General features: G+C 46.8%; 1 protein-coding gene across 1 annotated transcript in view; it reads right to left on the bottom strand.

Moving 5' to 3' along the window:
• IQCA1 (IQ motif containing with AAA domain 1) overlaps positions 1 to 23,272 on the bottom strand; it is a 147,056-nt gene extending 123,784 nt beyond the window's left edge. The window contains exons 1-6 of the mRNA XM_049614464.1: positions 23,141 to 23,272; positions 22,305 to 22,407; positions 21,229 to 21,584; positions 18,008 to 18,127; positions 14,542 to 14,733; positions 11,358 to 11,429 (exon numbers count right to left, since the gene is read on the bottom strand). Coding sequence (XP_049470421.1) covers positions 11,358 to 11,429; positions 14,542 to 14,733; positions 18,008 to 18,127; positions 21,229 to 21,584; positions 22,305 to 22,407; positions 23,141 to 23,272 — 975 coding nt within the window. The remainder of the gene's footprint in view (positions 1 to 11,357; positions 11,430 to 14,541; positions 14,734 to 18,007; positions 18,128 to 21,228; positions 21,585 to 22,304; positions 22,408 to 23,140) is intronic.
• Positions 23,273 to 26,675: the final 3,403 nt, after the last annotated feature.

Below are 26,675 nucleotides of genomic sequence, written 5' to 3'. Positions count from 1 at the left end.
TGTAAAATCGTTTTGAAGTCTTGCATTAATTTTCTGATTCTCTATCAGCCAATCATAGGATCTTGCTTTACCCTCCCTTACATTGTTCTTATGGTAATTTGCAGCAGATTTCTTTCATAGATGTACGCATGCAAAATATATATTTTAGCTCGTCTTTTTCCCTTTTGTCTCTAAAAATGAAACATTGAGGAGGTGACTCTGATTTGGGTCTTGGCAATAGCTCCAGAACTCTGCGAAGCGTTCAGCCAACTTCCTTACACTTGCATGATCTTTGAGCAAAGCAGAGAAATTTCTCAGCTCTCACTGGAGTTTTGCAACAACCCCAGTGGTATGCACTCTGTCCTGAGCGTTCTTCCTCTACGTTCCCTGACTGGCGTCCACGTCCATTTTGGAGGCAGATACGAGGATGTGACTATCCCACTGAACAGACGAGGACCCTGAGGATCATACCTAAGTGGCTCTCCCAAGTCGTTCTACATTAAGGAAGAAGCTGCTAGTAGGGTTTCCCGGTTCCTTCCGTTCTGTGTTCCTCCCGTGACACCATGCTGTGCCGTTAATACGTGTGTATTCATGCATGTTTCTTGATATAGACTTTCTCTGACGAAAAATACATTTGGGGTCATTTGCAGCTTCTTTCTCTAGTTGCTTTTGAATTTAAAGGTTATAATATATTTAGGTCCTATGTTAATGAGCAGCTTTTCCTTTGGGCTAAGATATCTTTTCCTCGTTAGCAACTTTGGTCATATGGAATTCAAATTTGTTAACTCACCGCATAAACAGCAACTCATTTAAAAATAAATTACAAATATTAAAGGGAAAATAGAGAACATGATAATATAGTATATATTGAAATACATCAGCTGTAGAATAATGCATCTTAATGAAGGCTTCCCATGTGAATAAACCATTATATTTACAAGCTTTCCACAGTTAATGACCCGGAACCGCATAGCGAAACCTACGTTTATAGCAAGGTCCTCTGTCAGCAAAAATATACATATTAATAATTGATGTTGCCGTAAACATAGGACATCTGATGATGCTTCCCGGGTTTGCGGGGAAATAGGACTCCACGGTCCATTAACTTAAAATGCTTATCTAATGTTTGATGGGCTTTGTCTTTAAAAATCCTTGTTCAAATTAGTCAGATAAAATGGACATTTGTCCACATGAAAATCTGTTCAATTTGTCAGTCACAAATACACTTGCAGATAAGTGATTTAATGCTGGCAACTTTCTCCAGAAGCTCATTGTCTTGCGGGGGTTGCGTCTTTATGGTGCTTTGTTGTCACTGAAGGCGAAGCCGACGGGTCTGGGGGAGGGAAAGAGTCCACTCTGAGCAAATGACCATCCCGTGAAATCTCTTGCTGTCATCAGTGCAGAGATTAATTAGCTCCAGAGCCTTCTGATCGCAGCGTGTGCTGGTGTTCATTAGGAAGCATCTAGAGGCGGGCTCAGTGGGCTCCCTGCTCCCGCCTCACGCTGTGGAGGAAACAGCTCTTCGGTGGATCCATTTCAAGATGGTGTGTGCGCGTGCGTGTATGCTCCTTAGTTTATGAAAACAAGCCATTTTGTTCCGTCATTTCGTTCCAGAGTAACAGACCTATATTTATATGTGTGTGTTTATACAAATACACCTACTTAAAAAAGAGGAACCCAGCAGAAGAAGTGGAATAAAATTGTAAGCAGACCCATAGTCGACGGTAGTCTCCTGCCCTCCGCCCAGAGTAGTTATGGTAAGGCCTTATTTTAGGATGCTGCAATTTTAGTGCGTGCAAAACTATTAGATAATAAAACATTTTCTAGCTCGTTAAGCCTAACTTCTAAAAATTGTTTTGTAGATTTAAGATTTGCTTCCTTAGGAGCTGGGCTAGGACAGTCACGTTGAGTTTACAACTGATAAGTGATAGAAGCTTACTCAGCCACATTTGTGTCCTACTTTCTTTGAAATATATATATATTTTTCTTGAGAGAGAGAGAGAGAGAGAGAGAGAGAGAGAGAGAGAGCGCTCAGGTTGGGGAGAGGAGCAGAGAGAGAGAAAGAGAGGGAATCTCAAGCAGGCTTCATGCTCAGCATAGAGCCCGACTCAGGGCTCAATCCCACGACCCTGGGATCATGACCTGAGCAGAAATCAAGAGTCAGACGCTCAACTGACCGAACCACCCAGGTGCCCCTCTTTAAATATTTTTAAAATAAACTCTTCGATGCCACTTGTAGGCTGTGAGGCACTAGTTTAAGTGGTTTACAAATACTAATTTATTCCTCCTAATAACCTTATGAGTAGGTGGCATTATTATCTTCATTTTATACAGGAGGAAACTGAGGCACTGAAAGGTCAAGAATTTGGCCAGGGTCACACAGCCATGAAGCGGCAGTCTGGGGCTTTGGCCCAAGGCGTCTATTTCCGGCACCTCTGCTCCCACCCTCTATGCTCAGCTGTGTCTCTCCAGTGACAGGTTTCTTCCAGCTTAACCCATTTTGTCTGAAAATGTTAAAAAAAAAATTTTTTTTAACATTTACTTATTATTGAGAGACGGAGAGAGAGAGAGAGAGACAAAGCACGAGCAGGGGAGGGGCAGAGAGAGGGGGAGACACAGAATCCGAAGCAGGCTCCAGGCTCTGAGCTGTCAGCACAGAGCCTGATGTGGGGCTCAAACCCGCAAATTGCAAGATCGTGACCTGAGCCGAAGTCAGACACTTAACCGACTGAGCCACCCAGGTGCCCCTGAAAAAAATTTTTCTAAATGGGTACGATAGATCATACTTTAAAAAATGTTCATTTGTAATTTTGGTAGATACTGCCGATGCTTTCCCGCAAAGACGTTGCAAGATTTACTCTTCGCACAACAGTGTACAACAAAGCCCATCTTTCCATACTTAAATAGATAAAAAAAAAGTTGGGCAGTTTAGTAGGCAATTTAGAATCACGAAGGATGTGAACATCTAAACCCACGATATTAAATCATTTGAAGAAAAGGAACAGCTGGTGCTCACATAGTGCTTACTGTGTGCTCTAGGTGAGACACTATCTTAAATGCTTTCCAGAGAGCAGTTTCCTTAGAAATTAACACGAAATCTACGAGTGTGGTGCCATGGCCATCTCCATCCCGCCTATGTGGAAATCGTGGCACCCAGAAGTCATGTCACTCCCGGAAGTCCCCACAGCTGGGAAACGGTAGAACCAGATCTGAACTCGGATGGGTGGGCTCCTGAATTCATGGCCTTCACCACTCTACCTGCTACATTAACAGACTGTGTAACAAGCCCAAATCGAAGGTAGTTGAGGATGAACGTTCTGCCCTTGGATGTAGGCTAAGAAATTCTGGGATCAGGGGCGCCTGGGCGGCTCAGTTGGTTAAGTGTCTGACTTCGGCTCAGGTCATGATCTCATGGTTTGTGAGTTCAAGCCCCGTGTGGGGCTCTGTGTTGACAGCTCATAGCCTGGATCCTGCTTTGGATTCTGTGTCTCCCACTCTCTCTGTCCTGCCTCGCTCATGCTGTGTCCCCCTCTCTCTCAAAAATAAATAAACGTTAAAAAAAAAAAAAAAAAAAAAAGAAATCTGGGAACAGGCTACAAAGGAAGGATAAGGAAGAGAATTCTTTTTGTCATGTAATTTCTGATGGTCTGGGGACGCGGAACAAGAATAAAGCAGAATTAAAATAGTAATAACTTAATATCAAACGAAAGGTTTCTGAGTAGGTAGGCTGTAAATCCCATTTAACAGAAAATGGTGCCCTCCCTCAAGCTCTGATCTCTCTGCCCAGCCTAAGAGCCTTTCGCGTACACCTGACCCAGGGTCACTGCTTTTCCTGGGTTGCGAACTTTTTTCTGGTGCATCACACACAGTGCGTGTGGCTTGTGGGGGCAGCGCTTGCTGCCTTAGGGGACTGTCACAATTCTCCCCCCGCAGCTACATGGGGTGGTTGCAGATCAGAGTCAGACCGCGTGCGCTGCTCCAACTCCATTACTTTCTGAGATCCTACTTTCAACAGGCTAATTTCAAGTTCATTAATCTGAGTAGCAAATAACAAAGGCCAGGAGAGTGTGTATTTTGAAATTAGTGGCATGGATATTTTCTGCAACAACTTATTTTGGAATATACTGTGTTTCATTATGTAGACAAGTTATCACACTTCTTCATGATTCAGTTATCGCGACAATGTACTATGCTTTTCCAAGATGATTCATGTTGGCCACTGCTCCTTGAAGGCCTATCCTACCCCAAGCTGTAGGTCAGGCCCTTTGCCTGGAATCTCTCTGCGAAATAGGTGGCAGCATCCTGCTCTTACAGCAGAAGAAACTGAGGCTCAAGGGAGGGAGGGTATGCCACCCAAAGACCTCCCACAGGCCCCCGTGTAGAACTGGGTGCACAAGCGGGCCACCCAGAAACCTGTCTTCATCAACATGGCAGAATAGACTCTTTAAGCTGGTGCCTAGAGACATGCACTCATTTTGAAGATGCTGCCTCCCCCAGGGACGCTTAGGAAACAGTTCTTTTGCCTTCAAAAAGTAAACTAAAACTAAAACTACACAAAACCCCCACGGATCATGACAAATCTGTTTTTTTTTTTTCTGAGAATAAATTTCCAGAAACAAACATCATTTGAACTGTAATGAATAATATATATGACCAAGCTGGATGATGTCGGTTTTGGTTGGAACTAAAGTCGTGACCACAAAGAGCACGTCCTCTTGGTCCTTCTCTCCTTTTGGCTCTGAGAACAGTTCCCAAGGAAGAGCCCATGACCACCGATGGCTCCTGACATACATACAGGCTTCCCAAGTGGGGTTTCTGAGGGGGCTGCGTTTCAGGAGCTTACTGGGGGCCCAAGCTCCAACTTTGGGTTATTATTCTTATTATCATTTATTTATTTATTTTGAGAGAGAGAGACATAGAGAGCGAGCAGGGGAGGGGCAGAGAGAGAGGGAGACAGAGGATCCCAAGCAGACTCCGCACTGTCAGCGCAGAGCCCAACATGGGGCTCGATCTCACCAACTGCGAGTTCATGACCAGAGCTAAAACCAAGAGTCAGACACTTAACCGACTGAGCCAGCCAGGTGCTCTGGGGTTATTTGTTAATAAGGAAGACCAGACTGACCAACAGATAATTTATAATACAGCTTGTTTGATGTTAGAATCTGAAGGTGAGCAGGGTTTTATGGTGCTTTGAAGACTTAGTTGACTCATTTCCAAGCGATGGCTCTTCCTCTTTAATAACTGTCCCCCAGCGTTATTATAATGAAAACATTGCTAGCTCCAGGGTAACATAAAATATACGATGGGCACGACCATAGGACAAATTATTTCAAAGGGATCCACAGAATGAAATATATTACATTCATTAATTTTCCTTCCGCTCGATTCACCCCATTGGCTCTGCCAATTAAAGTAACTGCACATGAATTTTTAGAGTGCTATTTATTTTCTTTTGTAGATTTTAGAATATAAATATTTAAAATGGCAATATCAAAAAAATAATTTATATGACAATGGTAAAGGAAACATTTGGTCAGGAAAGGAAGGCATAATGATGTCTGTTGCTCTAATTCTGGTTTTAGTTACTAAATACCTGGAAATAGGCCAAGCTTCCCAAAACATACAAATACTATTTTGATCAGATAAGTCAACGGCTTATTCACTGGCGTGATGTAACGAAATGAAGTTATGGAAAAATGAAATTTTAAAACGAGTGGACAATATCTTCATTAGTGATATAGTGGAAAATATATTCAATTGAAAACATTTCTTGGATTTGGGGTAATGGCTTTTTATGGTTATCAGCCAGAGGACAGGAGATACCATTCTCTTAAAAACTGAATCCATACATTTCTCGATGGTGTAAAATTTCAATAGAATACACGCTACCAGCAGGAGACGTACTTGGAAGAAAAAAAAAAAAGGCAAACCAGAGAAAGTCACATTTAACGCAAAACAGACAAGTTGCTCTCTTTATATTATCCAAACCCTGAACTGCTGAAAAATTAACACAGACTTCTTTGATTTGAGCTGAAAAGATATAAACTCCAAAGTAAAACAGAAAAAATACAGTAATAAACACGTAATTCTGTCTTTGTGTGCTATCAGTGTAAGCAATTAAGATTCTTGGATGAAAAAGAGTGCTAGGCTATTCCCGAGTTTCTGGCTACGTGTTACACGTAATAGACATCCAGGACATGCATGCTGAGTTAAATTAAAAGGAAATTGTTGAACCAAACTGCTAATGTAAAATTTCATGTCAAACTTAGATGATCTTAGATTGAATGTTTTGACTGCTAGTTAAGTTTGGAAAGTACAAAGTTGGAGTGAACCATTGTTTTTTTCACGATATCGTACATGTGTCTGCGTCTTCAGGGCTGGAGAGAGAAACAGATTTATATCTTTGTCTGTCTCCCCATCCATATGCACCAAATGATGTGGAGGTCTTAGGAGAAAAAAAATTGGTATGATTCTACGCCCACTTGCTTTCATTTTAAATGTGTACTTTTTCCCAGTTAATGAAGTAAAGTTTAAGCATGTTGAAAAATACAATGACAGAGAAACAATCTTCCAAAGTCCCCACATTAAAAAAAATGAATGCTATTGTACACGGTATCTTTTCTTTCTTTTGCAAGTGCATAGATGTGTGTATATATTTAGTTGAAATCATATCAAATTATATGTGTAATTCCAAACCTTGAATTTTTACTTTGAGCGTTTTCATGTCATCAAAAACTAATCATAAACATAGTTCTCAAAGGTGACATACGACTGCATTAATGTGGGTCCACTAGAAGTTATTTAACTACGTCCTTACTCTGAACCGGCTTTATCCCCGATTTGTCATTATCAAAAAGAACCCTGGAGGAGACTTCCACGGGCATAAATCTCTATTTCGGATGGTTTCCTCAAGACAGAGATAGAACGTTGTGGGGACAGGATGTAAACATCTTAACCATCGTGCACTTTGCTCATCGTCTTTTAGAAAGGCAGAGTCCACGTAACTCATGGCGTCGCCTCCCACCCTTGCCAATAATTACAACTTGAAAAAAATTTTTTTCTTTTGCTTATAAGATAGAAACAACTTAGCTTATTTCACTAATTCTTTTTTTTTTAATGTTTACTTATTTATTTTGAGGGGGGCAGGGGGAGAGAGAGGGAGAGAGAGAGAGAGAGAGAATCCCAAGCAGGCTCCACGCTGTCAACACAGAGCCCAATGTGGGGCTCGATCTCACAAACTGTGAGATCGTGACCTGAGCCGAAACCGAGAGTCGGTCATTTAACCGACTGAGGCGCCCAGATGTCCCATATGTCACTAATTCTAAGATGCATGGTTTTCATAGTTAACGTGTCCAAAATTAGGGATGGATGTGGATTACAATCAAGGTGGTGTTTTGTTTTATCTGACAGTATTCTCTTTAAGAGCATGTAAAAATCACGGTGCGTCTTATAATTGGTGACATCTCAGATTCAAGGAAACGCAGTATCTCATTTAATTTTTGATTTGTGTTTTTTGACCACTAGCAAATAGTCATGATTCTCATAGAATCATTTCAGTATACGCTGCAATGTCCCAGTGAATTGAAAAACAGGTTTTTAAATTGTGGCTAAACAAACAAACAAACCCATAAGAGGCACTTTTTAGGGATACAGCTCAGCAGTGTTCTGCGTCTTCACACTGCTGTGAAACAGATCTGTAGAACTTTTTGATTTTGCAAAACTGCAACCCCACACCCACTGGGCAATGACTGCCGGCCCCCCTCCCCCGCCCCCCGAGCCTTTGGCAGTCATGATTCTGCTCTCTGTGTCTCTGTTTCTGATGACTCTGGGTGCCTCATACAAGTGGAATCGGGCAGTATTTTTATCTTTTCGTGACTGCTTATTTCACGTCACACGATGTCTTCAAAGTTCGCCTGTGCTATAGCATGCGACAGGCTTCCTTTTTATGGCTAAATAGTATTCCACCCAGTGAACGTGTTAAATCGTAGACATCAGCAACGGCTGGCCGGGACTGCTCACCCACGTGGCTCTTTCAGCACACCCAAGCAGGTGCACAGCAAGAGATGGGCTGGGGTCCCAGGTGTCTCGATACCAAAGAGAAATGTTGACTCATTTTTTTTTTAAACTCAGAGATCAAAGGGAAATCAAGAGAATAGGTGATGAAGATTGAGGTATTTCTTAAATCGTACGTACATACTGTATGACTGATCGTATTTTTTAAGACAATAAAGGCTGGATGTCACCATTTAGGCTTTATAAACACGTGCAGTGGCATCAGACCCCTCCACCGGCTGACTACACCCTTCCAAGTGTCTGGAAGATGGGCCTGAATTCTTTCCACAAGCAAAATAATTCGTATTTTCAATTCTGTGCTGATAACGGAGGTGGTGCACAGGGGTCATAGTGGCAGGGTGGAGTGGTTGGTCCAGGACACGGGGCCGAAGGGAGATACAAGATATTCCAACATCAAGTGTATTTACCCCGCCGTTGGTTACTTAGAACGTGCCATCATAACACGGATGAAAATTATACAGCAGTAGCCCGAATGTGGGGCTCAATTACAGCTTTTCTATATTTAATAATATTGCTGATAAGATCTCATAATTTATTTAAATCCTCAAGTCCCAAAAAGAAACTAATATTTTTATATGAGAAGACCTGATAGAAATATGGGTGAAAGGAACACGTCGATGGTTGATCACAGAACTGAGAGAGCTATTGTGCCTCACTGTGCTCGTATCACCCACACACTGGTCACCACCTGATTTCTCTAAAAGTGAGAAGGTGGAATGCAGTCTTAGAAAATATAACTTAAATACAAAAAGGAAAGAGTAATATAATGAAACCCACTTTCCTACACTGGTTACAAAAGTATAAATAACATTTGTTATTTTTTTACTTTTCACGTTATTCTTTGAGTTCATATATATATATATATATATTTAAAATTTTTTAATGTTTGTTTATTTTTTGAAAGAGAGAGAGAGACAGAGTGCAAGCGGGGGAGGGGCAGACAGAGGCAGAGACACAGAATGCAAAGCAGGCTCCAGGCTCTGAGCTGTCAGCACAGAACCTGATGTGGGGCTTGAACCCACGATCTATGAGATCACGACCTGAGCCGAAGTTGGATGCATAACCTCTCTGAGTATATTAATTGTTAAAAATAGAAAGCAAGAAAAATCATAAATCCTGATTTTTGTCCTATTGAGATATACATTTGGTAAGAAGTACACAGACGTGGGAAAATGTATTGTGAATCGGTATTATTTAAAGTTTCGGGGCACCTGGGTGGCTCAGTCGGTTAAGCGCCTGACTTCAGCTCAGGTCATGAGCTCACGGCTTGTGAGTTTGAGCCCCACGTCAGGCTCTGTGCTGACAACTCAGAGCCTGGAGCTGGCTTTGGATTCTGTGTCTCCCTCTCTCTCTGCCCCTCCCCCGCTCGTGCTCTGTCTCTCTCAAAAATAAATAAACATTAGAAAAAATTTTAAAGGTTCAGTTAAAAAGAAAGCTACAGATTGTCTAAACCATGATTCCTACCATTTTCTCCTGGGATAAAATTTTGAACATGTACTTTATCTGTAATTTTTTAGACATAAAAAACACGTTTATTGTAGAAAAGTGTAAAAATAAGCGAAAGCATTAAAAATAGGATCACGGGGTTCACATTTTACACTTGGCACGTTACACAGAAACTCTAAACACACTTCTAAAGCCACACAATGGCATGTTTTAACCGTGTGAACTGTTTCTGGGCACCTGTCTACCAAGTATAAAACTGCTCTGATACGAATAATTATATATCGTAAATGTTGCTCACATTTTTTTTTTTTAGCATGGAGATTGCAAGGGTCAGGATTACTGAGCAAACAGGCCTAAGTGTTTTTTTTTTTAAATGTGTTTGATGTTTATTTATTTTTTGAGAGAGAGACAGAGAGACAGAGCATGAACATGGGAGGGGCAGAGAGAGAGGAGACACAGAATCCGAAGCGGGCTCCAGGCTCCGAGCCGTCAGCACAGAGCCCGACGCGGGGCTCGACCTCACGAATCGCTAATCATGACCTGAGCCAAAGTCAGATGCTTAACCGACTGAGCCCCCCGGTCTCCCTTGTGCTTTAATGTTTATAAGGAGACCAACTGTCCTCAGAAGGGTGGGCGTGCACTTAAACCCTGGTTATTGTCCCCGGGCTGCACCTGCCCCTGGGTCCTCGCCCAGTCCGGGCATCGCCATTACTGGCTTTCTTTTCCTTTCTTAGCAGAGATTTAAAAAACATGGCGCAAGAGCACTGCCGGGCTGGCTCTTCCTCTCCACCCCCCTCCTGCCCCCCCCCCCCCCCCCCAGCCGCCCCGTCATTCCGGCCTCCCTGTGGGGCTCCCCCAGCCTCCCCGCCCTCCCTCCCTCCGCTCCTCCCGGTAAATGCTCTGACCATCCAACTCCATCCTGGCACCTGCTTCTCACAGGCCCCAAGTGAAAGCCGGGATGCGGAAAATCACTTGGCATTCACTGCAGTGATTAGTTTGTTTGGGTATTTGTTTTTTTACCTCTTTGGTCTGTTTTGATCTTTGTACTTCCCTAGATCACCTTCTCTGTTCAGTATTTTCTAATTCATTACCTTAGTCACTCAGGATACTATTTAATAGTTTGTTTTTTTTTTTTTTTAAAGCTTATTGGTATTTGTGGTTATCTGTGTTTCTTTTCTTCTTTTAGCCCCACTCGAGCTTGGTACATGATTAGCATTTTCAAAGCCTCAGCCACAGTATCTATCAATGTTTTTATCCCGGCATTAAATATGGGGCACTGAACTACATCCTGCTCCCAACCGCACAAGTTTGGAAGTGGATTTTACCCACGTGGGCCTCAGATGACAGCTGCCTGCAGCCTTGTGAGACCCTGAGCAGGAGACTTAGCTAAGCCCAGACTCCTGACCCACAGAAACTGAGCTGATGAGTGTGTGTTTAAGCTGCTAGGTTGTGGTCATATTGTTACGCGGCAACAGGTAACTAATACGCACCCATTCAGCTCTGATTCAGTCATCCCCACGGAGATCTGCCCCCAAAAGCCAGCTAGCTCAGTGCAAACCCATTCTCTTGACCACAAATACTGACGGAGGGCAGGGCAGACCTCACGCAGGAATGGCGGTTTGTGAGCAATTCAGAGCTTATTCCCAGGCCCGGAACACTCCGCGTATTCCAAGGGAGATGTGTACACGGACACGTGACTGCTCTGTCCAGATCCCCCGGGCACACTCCCGTACAGTGCGGGCCGCTCCATTCTCTTCAGTCACAGGTTACCTATTTTTCTTTCCTCTCTTCCCACAAAAACTCTCTAAGACACAGTCTCAAGAAAGCCACATGCGCGTCCTGCCTGTAAGAGAACTTACCATACCCAGGAATATCATCTCCTCCTGCCTCAGTTTTTCGGTTTTCTTATGTTGATGGAAACCTCGCCAGACCTAAAAAGAAATAAATGGTTATTTGTCTAATACATTAAAACAAAAACAAAAACCCTGTCCTACCCTTTCTCCCATTTCAAATGATACAAGGACTATGCAGTCAAGGCCGTGTGCGTGTGTGTGTTCATGGAATATTTTTTCTTCTGTGATCACAGGCAAAAAATTTAAAGAGAGAACAAATGGCCTATTCGCTGCCTGAGCACCCAACTGTGGACCCAGAGCCACCCTACTGAACAAGGGGGGCGGGGCGCCGTCCTGTTCACCCACGGGCTGGACAGGATCCACACTCACCCAGCACCCTGGAAGCAAATCTGCCAACCACACAGCCCACCTGCTGGCCCAGACATCCTCCCGGCTGCCAGAACGGCCGTCATCCACAAGACGAGCGACAACAGGTGCTGGCAAGGGTGAGGGGAAAAGGAACCTCCCGCACTGCCGGCGGGCGTGCGAACCGGGGCAGCCACTGGGGACACGGTATGGGGGTTCCGCAAAAAATTAAAAATAGAACTACCCTACACTCCAGCAATCCCACGTCTGGGTACATATCTGAGGGAAATGAAGTCACTGACTTGAAGAGAGATGTACACGTTATTTCATTGCATGTTCATCGCAGCATTATTTACGATTGATACGATGATGGAAACCACCTGTCAGTGGATGGGTGAATGGATAAAAAAGGTGGTATATAGGGGCGCCTGGGTGGCGCAGTCGGTTAAGCGTCCGACTTCAGCCAGGTCACGATCTCGCGGTCTGTGAGTTCGAGCCCCGTGTCGGGCTCTGGGCTGATGGCTCGGAGCCTGGAGCCTGTTTCTGATTCTGTGTCTCCCTCTCTCTCTGCCCCTCCCCCGTTCATGCTCTGTCTCTCTCTGTCCCAAAAATAAATAAAAAACGTTGAAAAAAAAATTTAAAAAAAAAGGTGGTATATACTATATACACACAACGGAATATTATCCAGCTAAAAAAAAAAAGAAGGAAATCTGAGCACCTGAGTGGCTCAGTCGGTTGAGCATCTGACTTTGGCTCAGGTCATGGTCTCAAGGTCTGTGAGTTCGAGCCCCACGTTGGGCTCTGTGCTGACAGCTTGGAGCCTGGAGCCTGCTTCGGATTCTGTGTCTCCCCCTCTCTCTGTCCCTCCCCTGTTCATGCTCTGTCTCTCTCTCTCAAGATAAATAAACATATAAAAAATTAAAAAAAGAAATCCTGATATTTGTGTCAACATGCATGAATTTTGAGGGCAGCATGCTAAGCGAAAGAAGGCCACATAGAGAAGGACAACTACTATTAAGATCTCACTTGCATGTGGAATCTAAAAACACTGACCCTGTAGAAACAGATGTCTAGTAGTTTGGGTATCTGAGTAGGTTTGGGATCGCTAGGGGCTGGGAGTTGAAGAAAATGGGGGAAAGTGGCCAGAAGGCACCAACTTCCAGTTGTCAGATGAATGAGTTCGCCTCATTCAACAACACTGTGCTGTGTTCTTGAAAGCTGCTTAAAAGAGTTGATCTGAAGGGTGCTCACTATCGAAAACTGGTAATTATGTGAGGTGATGGACGTTTTAACTACCCTTACAGTGATAATCACTTTGCCATATATACATATATCACATCACGACATCATACATCTTAAACGTACACAATGTGTACATTTGTACATTGTACAAACGTACAAATGTACACAATGTGTACAAGATGTGTACATCTTAAACGTACACAATGTTTTATGTCAAATGCATCACAATAAAGCCGGGGGAGGGAGAGGAGAAGTGGCTTCTAATTCTCATTAGTGAGAGTCCCCTACCCAGGTTTCTTCAAGAGAAACTTCCAGATTGCAGGAGTGTGGGGCTAGATCTAAGGGTGGCACTTCATAGTTTTAAAAGAAAAATTTCCACCGCAATGGGGGGAGATATAACACGGTCACGTCCAAGATTGATACGACTCAAGCTCTGAACTCAGATGCTTGTCTAGAACTTCATCACAGGAACATAAAGAACACGGTCTGTTAGCGGTCCCCCTGTGCCCTTCTGCCCGCCCCCATCATGAACCCAGAGGGAGGGGGTCCTGACCCTCCCGCTGGGGTCTGTGTCCTCATGCTCTCTTTCTCTCTTATCTGGTTCCAATTTGCCTCATGTTTCCATCTCCTGAATTTCCCGTAAGCAGCCTTGGCCTCCATTTGGAAAAAGGTGTGGAGCAGACCCCCGGTGCTCATCCAACAAAGCGGGGGGACCTCAGGCCCGCTTCAGAAAGGAACACTGGGGTGCCCGGGTGGCTCAGTCGGTTAAGCGTCTGACTCTTGATTTCAGCTCAGGTCACGGTCTCACGGTTCATGGGATTGAGTCCTGCATCGGGCTCTGCGCTCACAGCACAGAGCCTGCTTGGGATTCTCTCCCCCTCTCTCTGCCCCTCCCCTGCTCTCCCTCTCTCTCTCTCTCACAACAAATAAATAAACATTTAAAGGAACGAGGATGTCCCGGTCACCGGCCAGAGGGGTTGACCTTTGCTCCCCTTCTGTGATTACGTCTGTGTGTGAACGCGCTTTTATTTTTTATTTTTTTAAATTTATCATTTTTTTTAACGTTTATTTATTTTTGAGACAGAGAGAGACAGAGCATGAACGGGGGAAGGGCAGAGAGAGAGGGACACAGAATCGGAAGCAGGCTCCAGGCTCTGAGCCGTCAGCCCAGAGCCCGACGCGGGGCTCGAACTCACAGACCGCAAGATCGTGACCTGAGCTGAAGTCGGACGCTCAACCGACCGAGCCACCCAGGCGCCCCTGAACGCGCTTTTAAAAATTCACTAGGGATTGACATCCTCACTGAATGTTTCACAACACTCTTTCCAACGATTATCAATGATCTTTGAAAATATTTGAATAAAATGCCCTGCATGTTACACCTATTTATAATACAATTAAAAACAAAATAAAACAACACGTGACCAAGCTTACTTAAGGGTTGTCCCCAGGGTAAGATAATAAATCTTTCCAGCATTTAAAATCCAGTTCCCTTAAAGGCAGAATTTTGGAATTTTGGGTTCCAGAGCTCACCCTGACCCTGGTGTGCATTTCTAGCTGTGTCAAGGCACCTGCCCCCGCTCCACCGGCACCCTGCTCGCACCTTCTGAATCTGCAGCGCTGCGGCCTCCAGATCCGCTACTTTCTCGCTAAGGAACTTGGCTTGTTTCGCTCTGTACTCTTGAAGAAAGATCTGCTTCATGAACATGGCTCTTAGACGACCCTGCCGCGCCCTCTCAGCGATCTGGATTAGTTTCACGGCCTCTTCTAGGGGGATACTCTTCACAGAGTATTTCTGCAAAAACATTCAAGGTAAATCAGTGTTTAAACATGTTCACGACATCAGTTGATCCTGGGAGCCTCACAAGCTGACTTCGAACACAACTTTGCTGAAAGTTCGATAAAGAGTCTGAGAGTTGTCTCGTTCCATCATCTTACTCTTTAATTATGTGGATTTTGATAACAGGAACATAAAGAACACGGTCTGTTAGCGGTCCCCCTGCACCCTTCTGCCCGCCCCCATCATGAACCCAGAGGGAGGGGGTCCTGACCCTCCAGCTGGGGTCTGTGTCCTCATGGTCACCACGTCACCACGGTGACGCTGGTGCTCTGGTCCCATATTTAAGGATCCCGTAAGCTTTCCTCTACCATTCCGAACAAAATCCTAATGAGTCCCACAATATTTTAGGTTGGCAGAAAATTATACCAGGAATGCCAATAAAATGGATTCAATAAAACTCAAAATCGCTATCAGTGTTTGATTAACTTAATAGTGGAAACATATAAATTAAAAACACATCTTTAATACGAGACCTTGAAACGTAAAATACACAGGCAGTAAAATGCTGGCTTCAAAATCAATTACGGGATGATGTAGTGAATACGAGTAAGGCTAAAATCATTTCAGGAGTATTCAATTTATGTATGAAATGTCTTCTAGTACCTACGTGTTTGCATTTCAGAACATCCAAATGGGATGGGAAGATTATGTCTGGAGAAAAATCAGAGCTCGTGCAGGAAAATGCTGCCTTTGGAGACGTCAGGTGGGGGTTGTGGAGGCACCGCCGGGTGAGGGGCTGAGCCATTTCCTGAGGAGGGTCCAGGGCAAGGCTGCTGGGGCGTCCAGAGCCCCGTGTCAGCTCTGAGTGGATGCAGGGGTGAGGCTCTCTGCTGTCCTTGGGGCGAGGGAGAAGCTGGGCACGTGGCCTGGCTTGGGTGGAGCCTCATGCAGGGACAGAAGCAGAAGGGAGAGGCCTTTTGAATCTGAGAAACACCCAGTCGTGGGCTGAGCCCTTGCTCAGGTCTCAGAGGGCAGCGTGGCCACCTTATCAGGACACGGTGCCAGACGCTGAGGTCCCAAGTGTGGGCTCCAATTCATCCCCGGGGCCACTGTTTCCCGCGATGGCCTCTTCTCTGCGTAATGACTGTGTGTGTCGGGGGCCGCGGTGCCCAGGAAGGAGCAAGGGGTGGGGAGGGGCATTCACTGAGACCCCGGAGAGGCCAGATGCTTTTCTTAGATATCCTCAGCAAGTTCACAAAGCAACCTCCAAGACAGGTATTGCTGTGACCGCTCAAGAGTTAAGAAGACGGAGCCCGATAGAAGAAAAATAATTCACACGAGCCCCCGCGGTTAGTACGGGTGGAGCCAATCTGAGCCACGACTGGCCATCTTCCTGACCAAGCCCCCACTGTGCCTCAGCCTCGGCTCCCCTTGAGGAAGCTCTTCCACATACCAATCCCTCCAAGTTTTGTTTTCAGTGACACCTCATCATCTCAGATGTGCAGGGAGCACACGTTTTCAATAACGCACTTGGCACGCCAGAGTAGAACGGAGGCCGTTTTGGTACCGAATTGGATGAGGCCGGTTCAATCACTGGAGCAGAGAGCAGGTGTCCTGCAAACATGAGCTATCATTGTACTTATTTCCTTCAGACATCATCACTCTGAAAATCGTTGCAGCCCTTACTGAATACTTCTGAGGGTTGGCGTGGTCTATGCAGGACGACAAAGATTTCTGAACATTTATGGAGGGCCCGAGACTAAATACGAAGCATGAGAAATGGAGGACCGGATGGTGACATCTGTCTCCCAGAATTCTTCTTGGGATCTATATTGCATGTACGTATATCTTTAGGAAAGAGGCAGCTTAAGGTGCAAATGGGGTCTCGTGAGGCACCGAAGGCCAAGGGAAAGTCACACAGGTGTTGCGTGCTGCTGCCCGGAGCCCGGTGTTTCGCGGACGTTCAGCCCGTCTTCGGATGGGGCTGGGACAGAGATGGCCGGGACTACGTAGCAGATCCAGTGGGGCTGGCTGCTGGGAAAGAAAGTTCCCTGCCGTCGACCCCGCACAAGTGAAGAGGGACAGCAGAGAGGGTAAGCAGGACAAGGAGCAGAGAGGGATCTTTAGGGCTCTACTGTAGCGTCTGTGATGTCACCTCCCTTCTCGTGTCCCCTGTAAAAAGCCCTCAGTGAAGTCTGCACTGCTGGTCAGTGCTCTGTGCCTGGGGATTCCTCTGGGGGGCGCCAGATGGTGCTGAGGGTTTCCCTCTGAATGATGCATGGGCTGAAGGCAGGGACAGGTGCAAGGACGGCTCGATGGCCCCCACTCTAAAAGGCCCTGGGACCGGCCTCTGGGAGTGTGCAGTGCAGAGGAAGGGCCGGGCATCTAAGGGCGAGGTGGAGGAAGGAGGGACAGCCTCGAGTTAGCGGGGTCAGGACAGGTGCCGGAGGGTTGCTGCATCAGGCTGGGCTCTGCTGAACGAGCACCGTTTCGACAGGCCGAGGTGTAGGGGAAAGAGAGAGCCCTCCCTGCAGCTTGAAGCACGGCCATGAATGCCAGAGAGCAGAGACACCTCAGACGGTGCGTGTTGCCCACCTGCTTCTCCAGGCAGGCAGACAGGCCGCATCCTTCTCTCTCCCTGCTGCCATTCTGGTTGTGCTCAGAATTTTCCACGGTGCCGTGACCCAACACCCAATGGGGCCTATCTGCGGGAAGCCCGCACATGCTGGTTTCCCCTCGCGTAGTTACCGAGAGCGCCCCTTTCACCCTGAATTGTCCCAGTTTGGACACACGACTGCAGCCTCCCTGCTTGGGCCGTGACCGGCCAGGGGCACGAGGCACTGTTTCGGGAGGCAGCGAGGGTCACCGAAATGCGTGACTGGCCAGAAGGCGGATAGGGCAGTGCCACGTGGAAAAGTCTGAAATGAAAAGACTGCCCAGTAGGTTATCTTAGCAATTATTTCCCGTGAAACACTCAGCTTCTGACTTTAGGTTAGGTGAACCTGAGTTGAAGAATTACAGAGTCAATGATCTGCCTAATCTCAGAGACACTGACACCCCCAACAAAGCATTAGGTTCTGATCTCTGTTTCTAAGTTCTTGAAAATAATGGTTATGAATTGTCAAAGACACATCCTGAAGGTAAGCAACTTCTTACATACCGAACAGCACGGGGGACGGGTGCTGCTTTCCTCGCCCTGGAGACAATCTGTCTCTCGCACAGTCAGGAGCCACGGGGAAAGGAGGTTTTATAGATTATGGAATGATGGTGGTTAAAATGGTTTACAAACCTTTTCAGCCATATCTAATCCAGTGTCAGCTAATATCTGAGCCAGGATTTTCTCTCTTCCTTTGATTACTTCCAACTTCTCCTTCAAAAAATACTTGGGGATGGGAATATCTAATTGTTGCTAGAGAAGAGAAAAAATAAGCAAAAGGGCACATTTGTCACAACTTAAGGACACAGTTCAAACCCATCTAAAACATACAGTAAGGACCGTATATCAAAGAGATGCATTTTACCTCCCATCCTTATTCAAGAGGTGATGACACCAGTGGCATAAAAACAATTCATTACCGCTAAGGAAACGCAAATAAAGTCATAAGGAAAAGTCATGGCCATGGCCCTTATTTTAATTGTTATGTAAAACGTAAGAACTCACATCAATTAATTCACAATTAACTCATGATAACTTTAAGAATTTCTTTAAGGAAATAGAATATCATCTCAGCCTACCTCAAACAATAATGCAAATTAAGATAGCAAAGTATTGCGACGGAGAGATCTTTGAAATAAACCTAATGATTTATCATCAGCATCGTTAACTATTTGCCTGTAAATGATCACAGGTTTTTTTCCCCTAATACTTTGGTTGGACTTTTCCCTAAACGACCCCAAATTACAAAAGTTATTGGCAAAGTTCATTTGCTTTATTAGGAAACTTGTTTTTTATGCAATAGATATAAACTTCTGTTTTTCACTTGTGCAGATTACCAACTAGTTCAGTTGCTGGAGGTCACGCGAATATTTACGAGCCCAAGTTCAACCATCAGAAGGGTAGAAGTGCTATCTGGGGGTGCGGGGTGGCCCTTGGCCACCCCCCATGAGGAACACTGTGCTAGACACTCTTTCAGACCCTCCTGGCTGCCCCCTGGTAGACCAGTCGGCTGGGCAAAGCTAAGGGTTCGGTCCTCGGGGTCAGTTCCCCTTTTCCCTATTCTGGCATGACTCTCCACACCCTCTCCCCTACCCGGGGAATTCTGCTGAACAGGCCTTCCGTTAAAGAAGCATTGTAACAGAAAGGGGTGTCCTTTTTTAGGACTTGGTGAGATTGTACCAATACCAGACGGCAACTGCTTTTGACAGCCAAACTTTTCTTAGACGGATGGAATTTTGGGGTGAACTGAAAGTGGGTTTCCAGGATGCAGTGAGTGACTGTGGCCTGGGGGATGGAGCAAAGTCAGAAGAGAGTGATTACGTTTTTATTTAATGTGGAGATTGTATTTATTAGTAGGTGTGTTAAAGCGTTGTGCTTTTCCAACTGTGACGACAACGTGTTATTGACACGGCTCTGCGTGGTCCAAGAACGAAGAGTCTGAGGGTGAGGAAACGGAGCAGCGGAGGACGAAAGAGGAGGGAAGCCGAAGACAGTTGCTTGGGTTCGCGGCTAGACCTCCATCCGCAAAACACTTTATATCCAACCCAGATGCTTTGGGGTTTCCCATTCTCTAAGGGACCTCTCTCGTGTTCTCTGGAGAGCGGCTTTCTCCATTCTTCTGAGCATCTGATGAACTCGCGAATTTGGGGCAGCACAGTTCTGACTCGAAGACAGAAACCAGTCTCTCGGTCTCAGTTTCAGAATCTCTCGGGGAAGGATCGCCTGGGGCAGCCACCAGCACCCATCCCTGGTCTGATCAGCTGTGGCCGGGCTGTGGGTCACACCGCACACAGATAGCTGGGTGCTGGCCCGATGGAATAGCGGAGCCGTGTGCCATGTGGGTGGCGGCCACAGGGGCCCAGACTCAGGGGTGCTGGCTGGTCAGGCTTCCACTGGGAACTGCAGGGCTGAGCCCCACAGGATTCCCAGAGCTGGTACGTGTGCGTGTCCCTGGCCCGGCAGCGCTCCCGGGGTCCGTGCCGCTGCTGGTCCCGCCTGGATCCCAGTGTCGTCACGTGGCTCAGTGTGCCCACCCCTGAAGTGCTGGACCACACAGTTGACAGTCTCCTACCGGGAAGGCTTCCTGGACAATGTCACTCGTTCATCGCCCCTTTTAGTGCTCATGAACTTTGAAAAGATGAACCAGCTCAACCAGAGGGGTGACGACTGAAGCAGGAGGAAAAGCAGGGGAAAATCTGAAGGAGCCCGCCACACAGATTTCATAGATGTCTTACTCTTCAACTTTGAGCAGGTTATTTAATATTCTCGGGATTAAATTAATACATTTAATACTACTTCACTAATTCGATTTAGGGATATGATTTAATGGCTGTTGATTTCACGCTTATCCTCAGGGGTTCTTGATCTTTTCACACGGGTGGAGTAAAGTACACCTGACCGAAAAAAATCCAGGGCTTTAAGCCATGCTCTTGTAAGTGAACGCGACAAACATGAAAGTTTCGGAGTGACCTTCAACACTTTCCATCATTTTAGTTACCCTTTATAGTCCTTTCTAACAAAGTGCAGTAACAATGCTAGAAAAACCTATTCCGGAAAGAAACAACCTTTATAGAATCTCGCATGTTTTCGAAAGGAAGGAGCATTACACACCAGGTGGAAAATTGAACACTGTCTCCTTTTAATTTTATTTTAGGGAAATGTTCCTTTTGAAACGAAGACTGAGCTCACAGGACCGTGACACTGCAAGGAGCTGTCCACTGGCCTCTGGCTGACTCGGCCAGACAGAGCGTCAGAAGAGACTCTGGGCGTCTGGCAGTGGGGGTCGGGAGGGCGGTGGCAGGGAGACAGAAGGTCCTCAGCTCCAGGGCATCAGAGAGAGAGAGAGGAGGCCCTTCTTTCTTGTCTGAGCCTCAGAGGCCTATCGCCATAAATCCCCAAGTCACCAAAGACCCAAAGGAGAGGAGGAGACACATCCACCTGGTAATAAGGAACCAGCAGCCAATCAGCCCGAAGAAAATGGGGGTAAACAAAGGCCAGAAGGAGATCTCCCTGGGCAACAAAAGTAGGGGCACTGCTACTGGAAATTGGGAGGGTTTGTGCCACAGGATATTTGCGAAAGGGTTGGCCTCCTCCATCCAACAGACCTGGGCAGACACCATGGTGACCAAGTAAGACCACAACATTGGACCCAAGGACTGTGAAAAGATTTGTCTGTGCCCACAACTACAGGAACCCAATCCTTGTCCATGGCAGTATGGCCCAACCGAAGGGCAAAGCTTCACCTTTTCATACAACAACAAGTGAATGTGCCTAGGAAGCCTAGAGTATTGGTTACGGACCTACATATCCGATTTAAAACAAGACACCGATGAGAAAAGAGGCTGAGTACTTACAGGAGCCAACTTTAGGTCCTGTAGGATATCATCGAAATAATGAAACTCGGTTAATTCCAATTCAACCATCTCATTCTTCAGTTCCAGGATGCGACCCATCACCCCGTCCAGTATTTTTCGGATCAGCAGTCGCTTCTGTGGGTGGACAATCTGGTCGTAGACATTCTCCAGGTTTCTAAAGATCTGCACATATTTTATGTAGAAGGTGGCTAACATTTGGAAGATGAAACCTTGATTTCTTTGTGATTCCGTCATAGTCTCAGACTCTTTATCAAGCAGGGAATTGAGGGCTTCTTGGGTCTGATGCCATATCTTATTATACATTCTGAGGGAAGACAGAGAATAAGCAAAAATTCCTTCATAAGCCACACAAAATGGGCATCTGGTATAACAAACAGTAACGTGGCATCGAATGAGAGCTAAGAACACGGCATGTAATTACGAGGCCCTTTAGACCATTTGTGTCTCATTTTGAGGTGCATGTGATTTTTGGATGTGACCACGCTGTTATCATCAAATACGTAGATTAAAAGACTTTTCACCTAAATGATATAAAGCGATTCCTCACTAGGCCCATAAAACCTGCCTCATTATACTCATTTAATAGACGAAGAAGTTGATAACGAGAATATTCAACCGATCTGTCCAGATACACAGCTGGTGGGGTATAAACTGGAACAATGACATTGGAAAGTCATTCCACACTATCTTATAAAGTTGAACGTGAGCAGATGCTATGAATGAACAATTACACCCCAGAGAGACTCTTGTAAATCGTCATCAAGAATGAACAACTAGCACTCAGAAGGACCAGGCCTTGCGCTCTCTCTTCCCAGGGCTCTGCCGGAAGGTGGGCTTTCCCTCGCCGCCCCCCTGCTGGCATTCCCTAGCCTGCCTCTTCCCTCTTGTCTCATCTGTTGTCCCTCCTTCTGGGTTTTTGTGATATCTCCTGTCAAATGCTTGAATGTTCCCTTGGCCCTCATGCGTGTATGGCCTTTGAAGTCCTCTATTGCCGTTTTGGAGGCGATTCAGGAAGAGCGGGAGATCGAAATGCTCATTTGGTCCACCTTGTTTACCTGGGAGTCCCCCATCGACCTTCCCAAGGTCATTCCCAGGCACGCCCTCTGGGTCTTCTGCTCTGGCCCCACTCTCTGCTCCTCCTTGCATCAGCCCCGTCCTCTGAGAACCGTAAACATCAGGTCCCGGAAGTGACCATGGGCCGTGACCTGTGTTATGTGTGATGTTGCAGGGGACGCTCCCTGAGCAGGGCTCCTGTGCCTCTCTGTGCGGTGGGAGGGGGAGGTGGCCTGCTCCTGAGAGGGAGGTGGGTGTCTGAGCCCAGTGCGCGTGAGTCTGAGCTCCGGACCACAATTCAACATGGTACCGCCACCTCTACCTTGACCAAAAACAGAACCACCACCGCCAGAAAGTACACTCCTAACTCTTGCCAAGGGGGGTGGGTGACAAACTGGACCTCCCCCTTTTATCGTCCGTTCACTTGATGGCAAATGAGACTGAGTATCTCCACGCACTCTGGTCGTTGGAGGTTGTTTATCCATTTGCTTTGCTTCGTTTTTTTTTTAATTTTTTTAAATGTTTATTTATTTTTGAGACAGAGAGAGACAGAGCATGAACGGGGGAAGGTCAGAGAGAGAGGAAGACACAGAATCGGAAGCAGGCTCCAGGCTCCGAGCTGTCAGCACAGAGCCCGACGTGGGGCTCGAACCCATGAGCCGTGAGATCATGACCTGAGCCGAAGTCGGAGGCTCAACTGACTGAAACACCCAGGCGCCCTTGCTTTGCTTGTTTTTATGTCGGATTGTTTTTCTACTAATTTCTGGGGGTTCTTTATACATTCTGAGTGTCTACGCCTTCCTCAGCTTGCCTCCCAGCCGAGAAGCTGGTGTCTCACCATGCACGGCCCAGCAAGGGCACTGCCGGGAAGGGCGATCCCACCCAGATTCACGGGGGTCCAGCCGTAGCCCTGCAGGCTGGTTTGCAGCCAGGCCCCATGGGGGCAGCAGTCCCAGGGCACAGAGCCCATCCCTGTGCCAGGGCCCAGCCACTGCTGTGCGCTCCCACTCTGTTCCTGGTGCAGACGTTTTCACCTTGCATTAAAAAATTCCAATTCTTGGATTTTTCAAGTTAAAATATTTTCATTTTATTTTAAAATGTGATAGGGGCACCTGGGTGGCTCAGTCGGTTAAGCGTCCGACTTCGGCTCAGGTCACGATCTCGCGGTTCGTGAGTTCGAGCCCCGCATCAGGCTCTGTGCTGACAGCTCAGAGCCTGGAGCCTGCTTTGGATTCTGTGTCTCCCTCTCTCTCTGCCCCTCCCCTGTTCATGCTCTGTCTCTCTCTGTCCCAAAAATAAATAAACGTTAAAAAAAAAATAAATAAAATGTGATATTACACTATTAAGCATAATAAATACGTGTCAGTATGTTATCGGTTCGTATAAACTTAACAACTGAAAACATTTTTAAAAATAAACATTAAAAAAAATAAAACATTAAAAAAATTAAACATTTTTTACTTTTTATTTTCTTATTTTTTAAAAGGGAGAATATGGGGAAGTGGTCACTTTTAAAGTTTATTTATGAGACAGAGAGAAAGAAAGAGAGAGAGCGCGTGCACAAGTGGGGGAGGGGCAGAGAGAGAGGGAGATACAGAATCCGAAATAGACTCCAGGCTCCCAGCTGTGAGCACAGAGTCCGATGTGGGGCTCGAACCCACAGACCACAAGATCATGACCTGATCTGAAGTCAGATGCTCAAGCGACTGAGCCACCCGGGTGCCCCAAAACATTTTTTAATCAATTTTTTAAAATGTTTTATTTGTTTTTAAAAGCAAGAGAGACAGAGCATGAGCCCGGGAGGGACAGCGAGAGAGCAGGAGACACAGAATCCGAAGCAGGCTCCAGGCTCCGAGCTGTGAGCACAGACCCAACGCGGGGCTCGAACCCACGGACCGCGAGATCATGACCTGAGCCGAAGTCGGAGGCTCAACCGCCACCCAGGCACCCCATTAATCCGTTATGTGTTTGTTCCTGGGGCAGAGATGAGAGACGTTCACCTTCCTGGCCACAAGTCACAAGCTTTCCTTGGTGCCAAGTCTTTCAGGTTCAGATGATGGTGATGACAATGACGATGGTGATGATGAGGGTAACAGCTCACCAGGACGTCACGTCGGTCACCGTCCTCAGTGCTCCTGTAAACCCGACAACCCCATGGGGCAGGTGCTATCGTCGCTGCGGTTTGCAGACGGGCGGACGGAGACACGGCAAAGTTGCCCAAAGCAGAGCGATCTGCACGCAGGGCCCTCACCCAGGCAGGCTGGCCCCAGCGCCCATACTCTGAGTGCTTTGTGGCTCCCTGGTCTTCGGGGTGAAAGCAGACGAAGGTGACACCTCGCAGGGCATAGCTCTGATGGGCGCCATGAGAAAACACAGATTCACGGTTGAAAACACACGGCCCCACCCCAGCACTCCAGCGAGGTTCATACTGAAGGCTGCCTCGGGCATGCCATCCGCGGGCACCAACGTCCCATGTCTCCAAACGTGGCCATCTTTAAAAACCATTGTCAGTGGAAAAGTCTCTGCCAGACGACTCGATGAAGAGAGAACGTTTTCAGGGGAAAGTTAGATTCCGCTCAGCACAGGACCTGCCGCTCCTTGCAGAAGAAACGGCTGTTTGTCGGACACTCTGCCCCGTAACGGCAGCAGTAGCACCTTCTGCCCGGTCCCAGCATGGCGCATGGGGCCACTCTGCCTGCCGGGCCTTTAAACGACAGGCAAACGGGACAGGGGAGGCGGAGGAGAAACCAAGGGGGCTGCTGTGGAGCCGTCCAGGCCAGCTTGTCACGTACGTGCCCAGGGGAGCTGGCGTGGGGGGGGAGCTGTCCAGGGTGTCGGCAGACCCCGGCGTCCCCTGACCTGATGGGTGACGCCGGCTGCAGAGAAAGTGTCCACATAAAACAGAAAACCGCGTGGTTTGTTTCGTGGCCTACACCTGTCAGGACGATACAGAAGACAATTACAGGCTAATTTTGTTTAGAACCTGGATCTAAAGTCCCAGTTAGCAAACAGGATGTAGCCAGCGCCAGATCAAAAGAGTGGTTCCCTCTGACCAGGGAGGGGTCATCCCAGGAATCTGCGAGAATTTCACATAAAGAGAAGCAGAGCTAAATACAGCAACAGAACACTACCGACCGAAGACTGTTTCCACAGATGCCAAGAAAATGCTCAATAAATTTAATTTACGGCATACGCCTGATGCAGAATACTGTCCACATACCCAGAGAACAGATGTTGTCAGCCCCTCAAGACGCTGAACACCACAGACCAAAAGTATTTTCAGGAGACACACTAGAAATCTGGAAGGCAGGAGTCAAAAAGGACGAAGCAGAATGAAAAGGGATTAATTAATACAAAAGATTTAAGAAACTGCTTGTAAATGACACAGCTGCAAAATGCAAGGAGGTCGGTAACAAATATAAGAAGTCAACTGGTACAGCAAAGCCCTTTGGCGAAAGCCACAAAAACTAAACGCGGAGAAAAGCAGGAAAAACGAGACCTCGCTCCCAGTACCGATGAAACATCTAAAAATGAATATGGTGGGAGCCCCACAATGTCACTGAAGAAAATTCTGGAACGCTAGCTGCAGAGGATCAGAAGGGGCAGAAGGCAGGAGAGACCGGACGAAAAGAAAGCAGACTCCTGAGACTGACAAGCAGATTTAATATTACCAAGAATTTGGGGATAAGATCCTGGAGGCTCTACGAATGAAGCCAGTTGAGATTTCTAAATGGGGGGGGGCGGGGCAGGGTCATCAATAAAAGATAAGGGGCGCTTATCAGACTTCAAAGCACTTACCACACCAGTCAGCACCAAGGTTGTGCAACGCTCCGGGGAGGCTGCCTCCGTGGGGTGCAGGTGGGGTGACCTGAATCCCATGAAAACCCAACCCGTCGTGAGCAAGGGACGTGGAGGGGGGACTTCCACTGGGGTAAGACGCCCAGATTAATGGCAGAACACAACTAGAATTTAAGAAAGCCTGGACCCTGCTTTGGGACAGACCCAGCCCGGGGAGGCCTCACTGCCCTAGCTCACTCACTGGCTTCCATCCAGGGTCAAGGAAGCAGAAACGCCTCCAAGGCCATGGCTGGGCGGACCCCTCACTGGGGCTCTGGGCCACAGATTCTCCTTGTGGCTTCAGCCTTTCAAGTCCTGCCTTTTGGGCGGCAGCCTCTTCCTCCCTCACCTGCTGTGTGATCTTGGCTAGAAAGACCAGGCAGAGGTCATTGGTTGATGGCAAACATTAAGTAGCTGTGTGAGCAGGCCAACCTCCGCACTGTCAGCCTTTTCTCTGGAGACCGACCTTCGCTTCACTGCCCTCCAGTCTCCCTGCTGTCCTGATGTTCCTCGACGTGTGCCCACTGGTCACAGCC

Source organism: Panthera uncia (genome assembly GCF_023721935.1).
Source record: "Panthera uncia isolate 11264 chromosome C1 unlocalized genomic scaffold, Puncia_PCG_1.0 HiC_scaffold_3, whole genome shotgun sequence".
NCBI classification, from domain to species: Eukaryota; Metazoa; Chordata; class Mammalia; order Carnivora; family Felidae; genus Panthera; species Panthera uncia.
The sequence above is the reverse complement of the archived record's forward strand: the minus strand, read 5'-3'. Positions and strand labels throughout refer to the sequence as shown.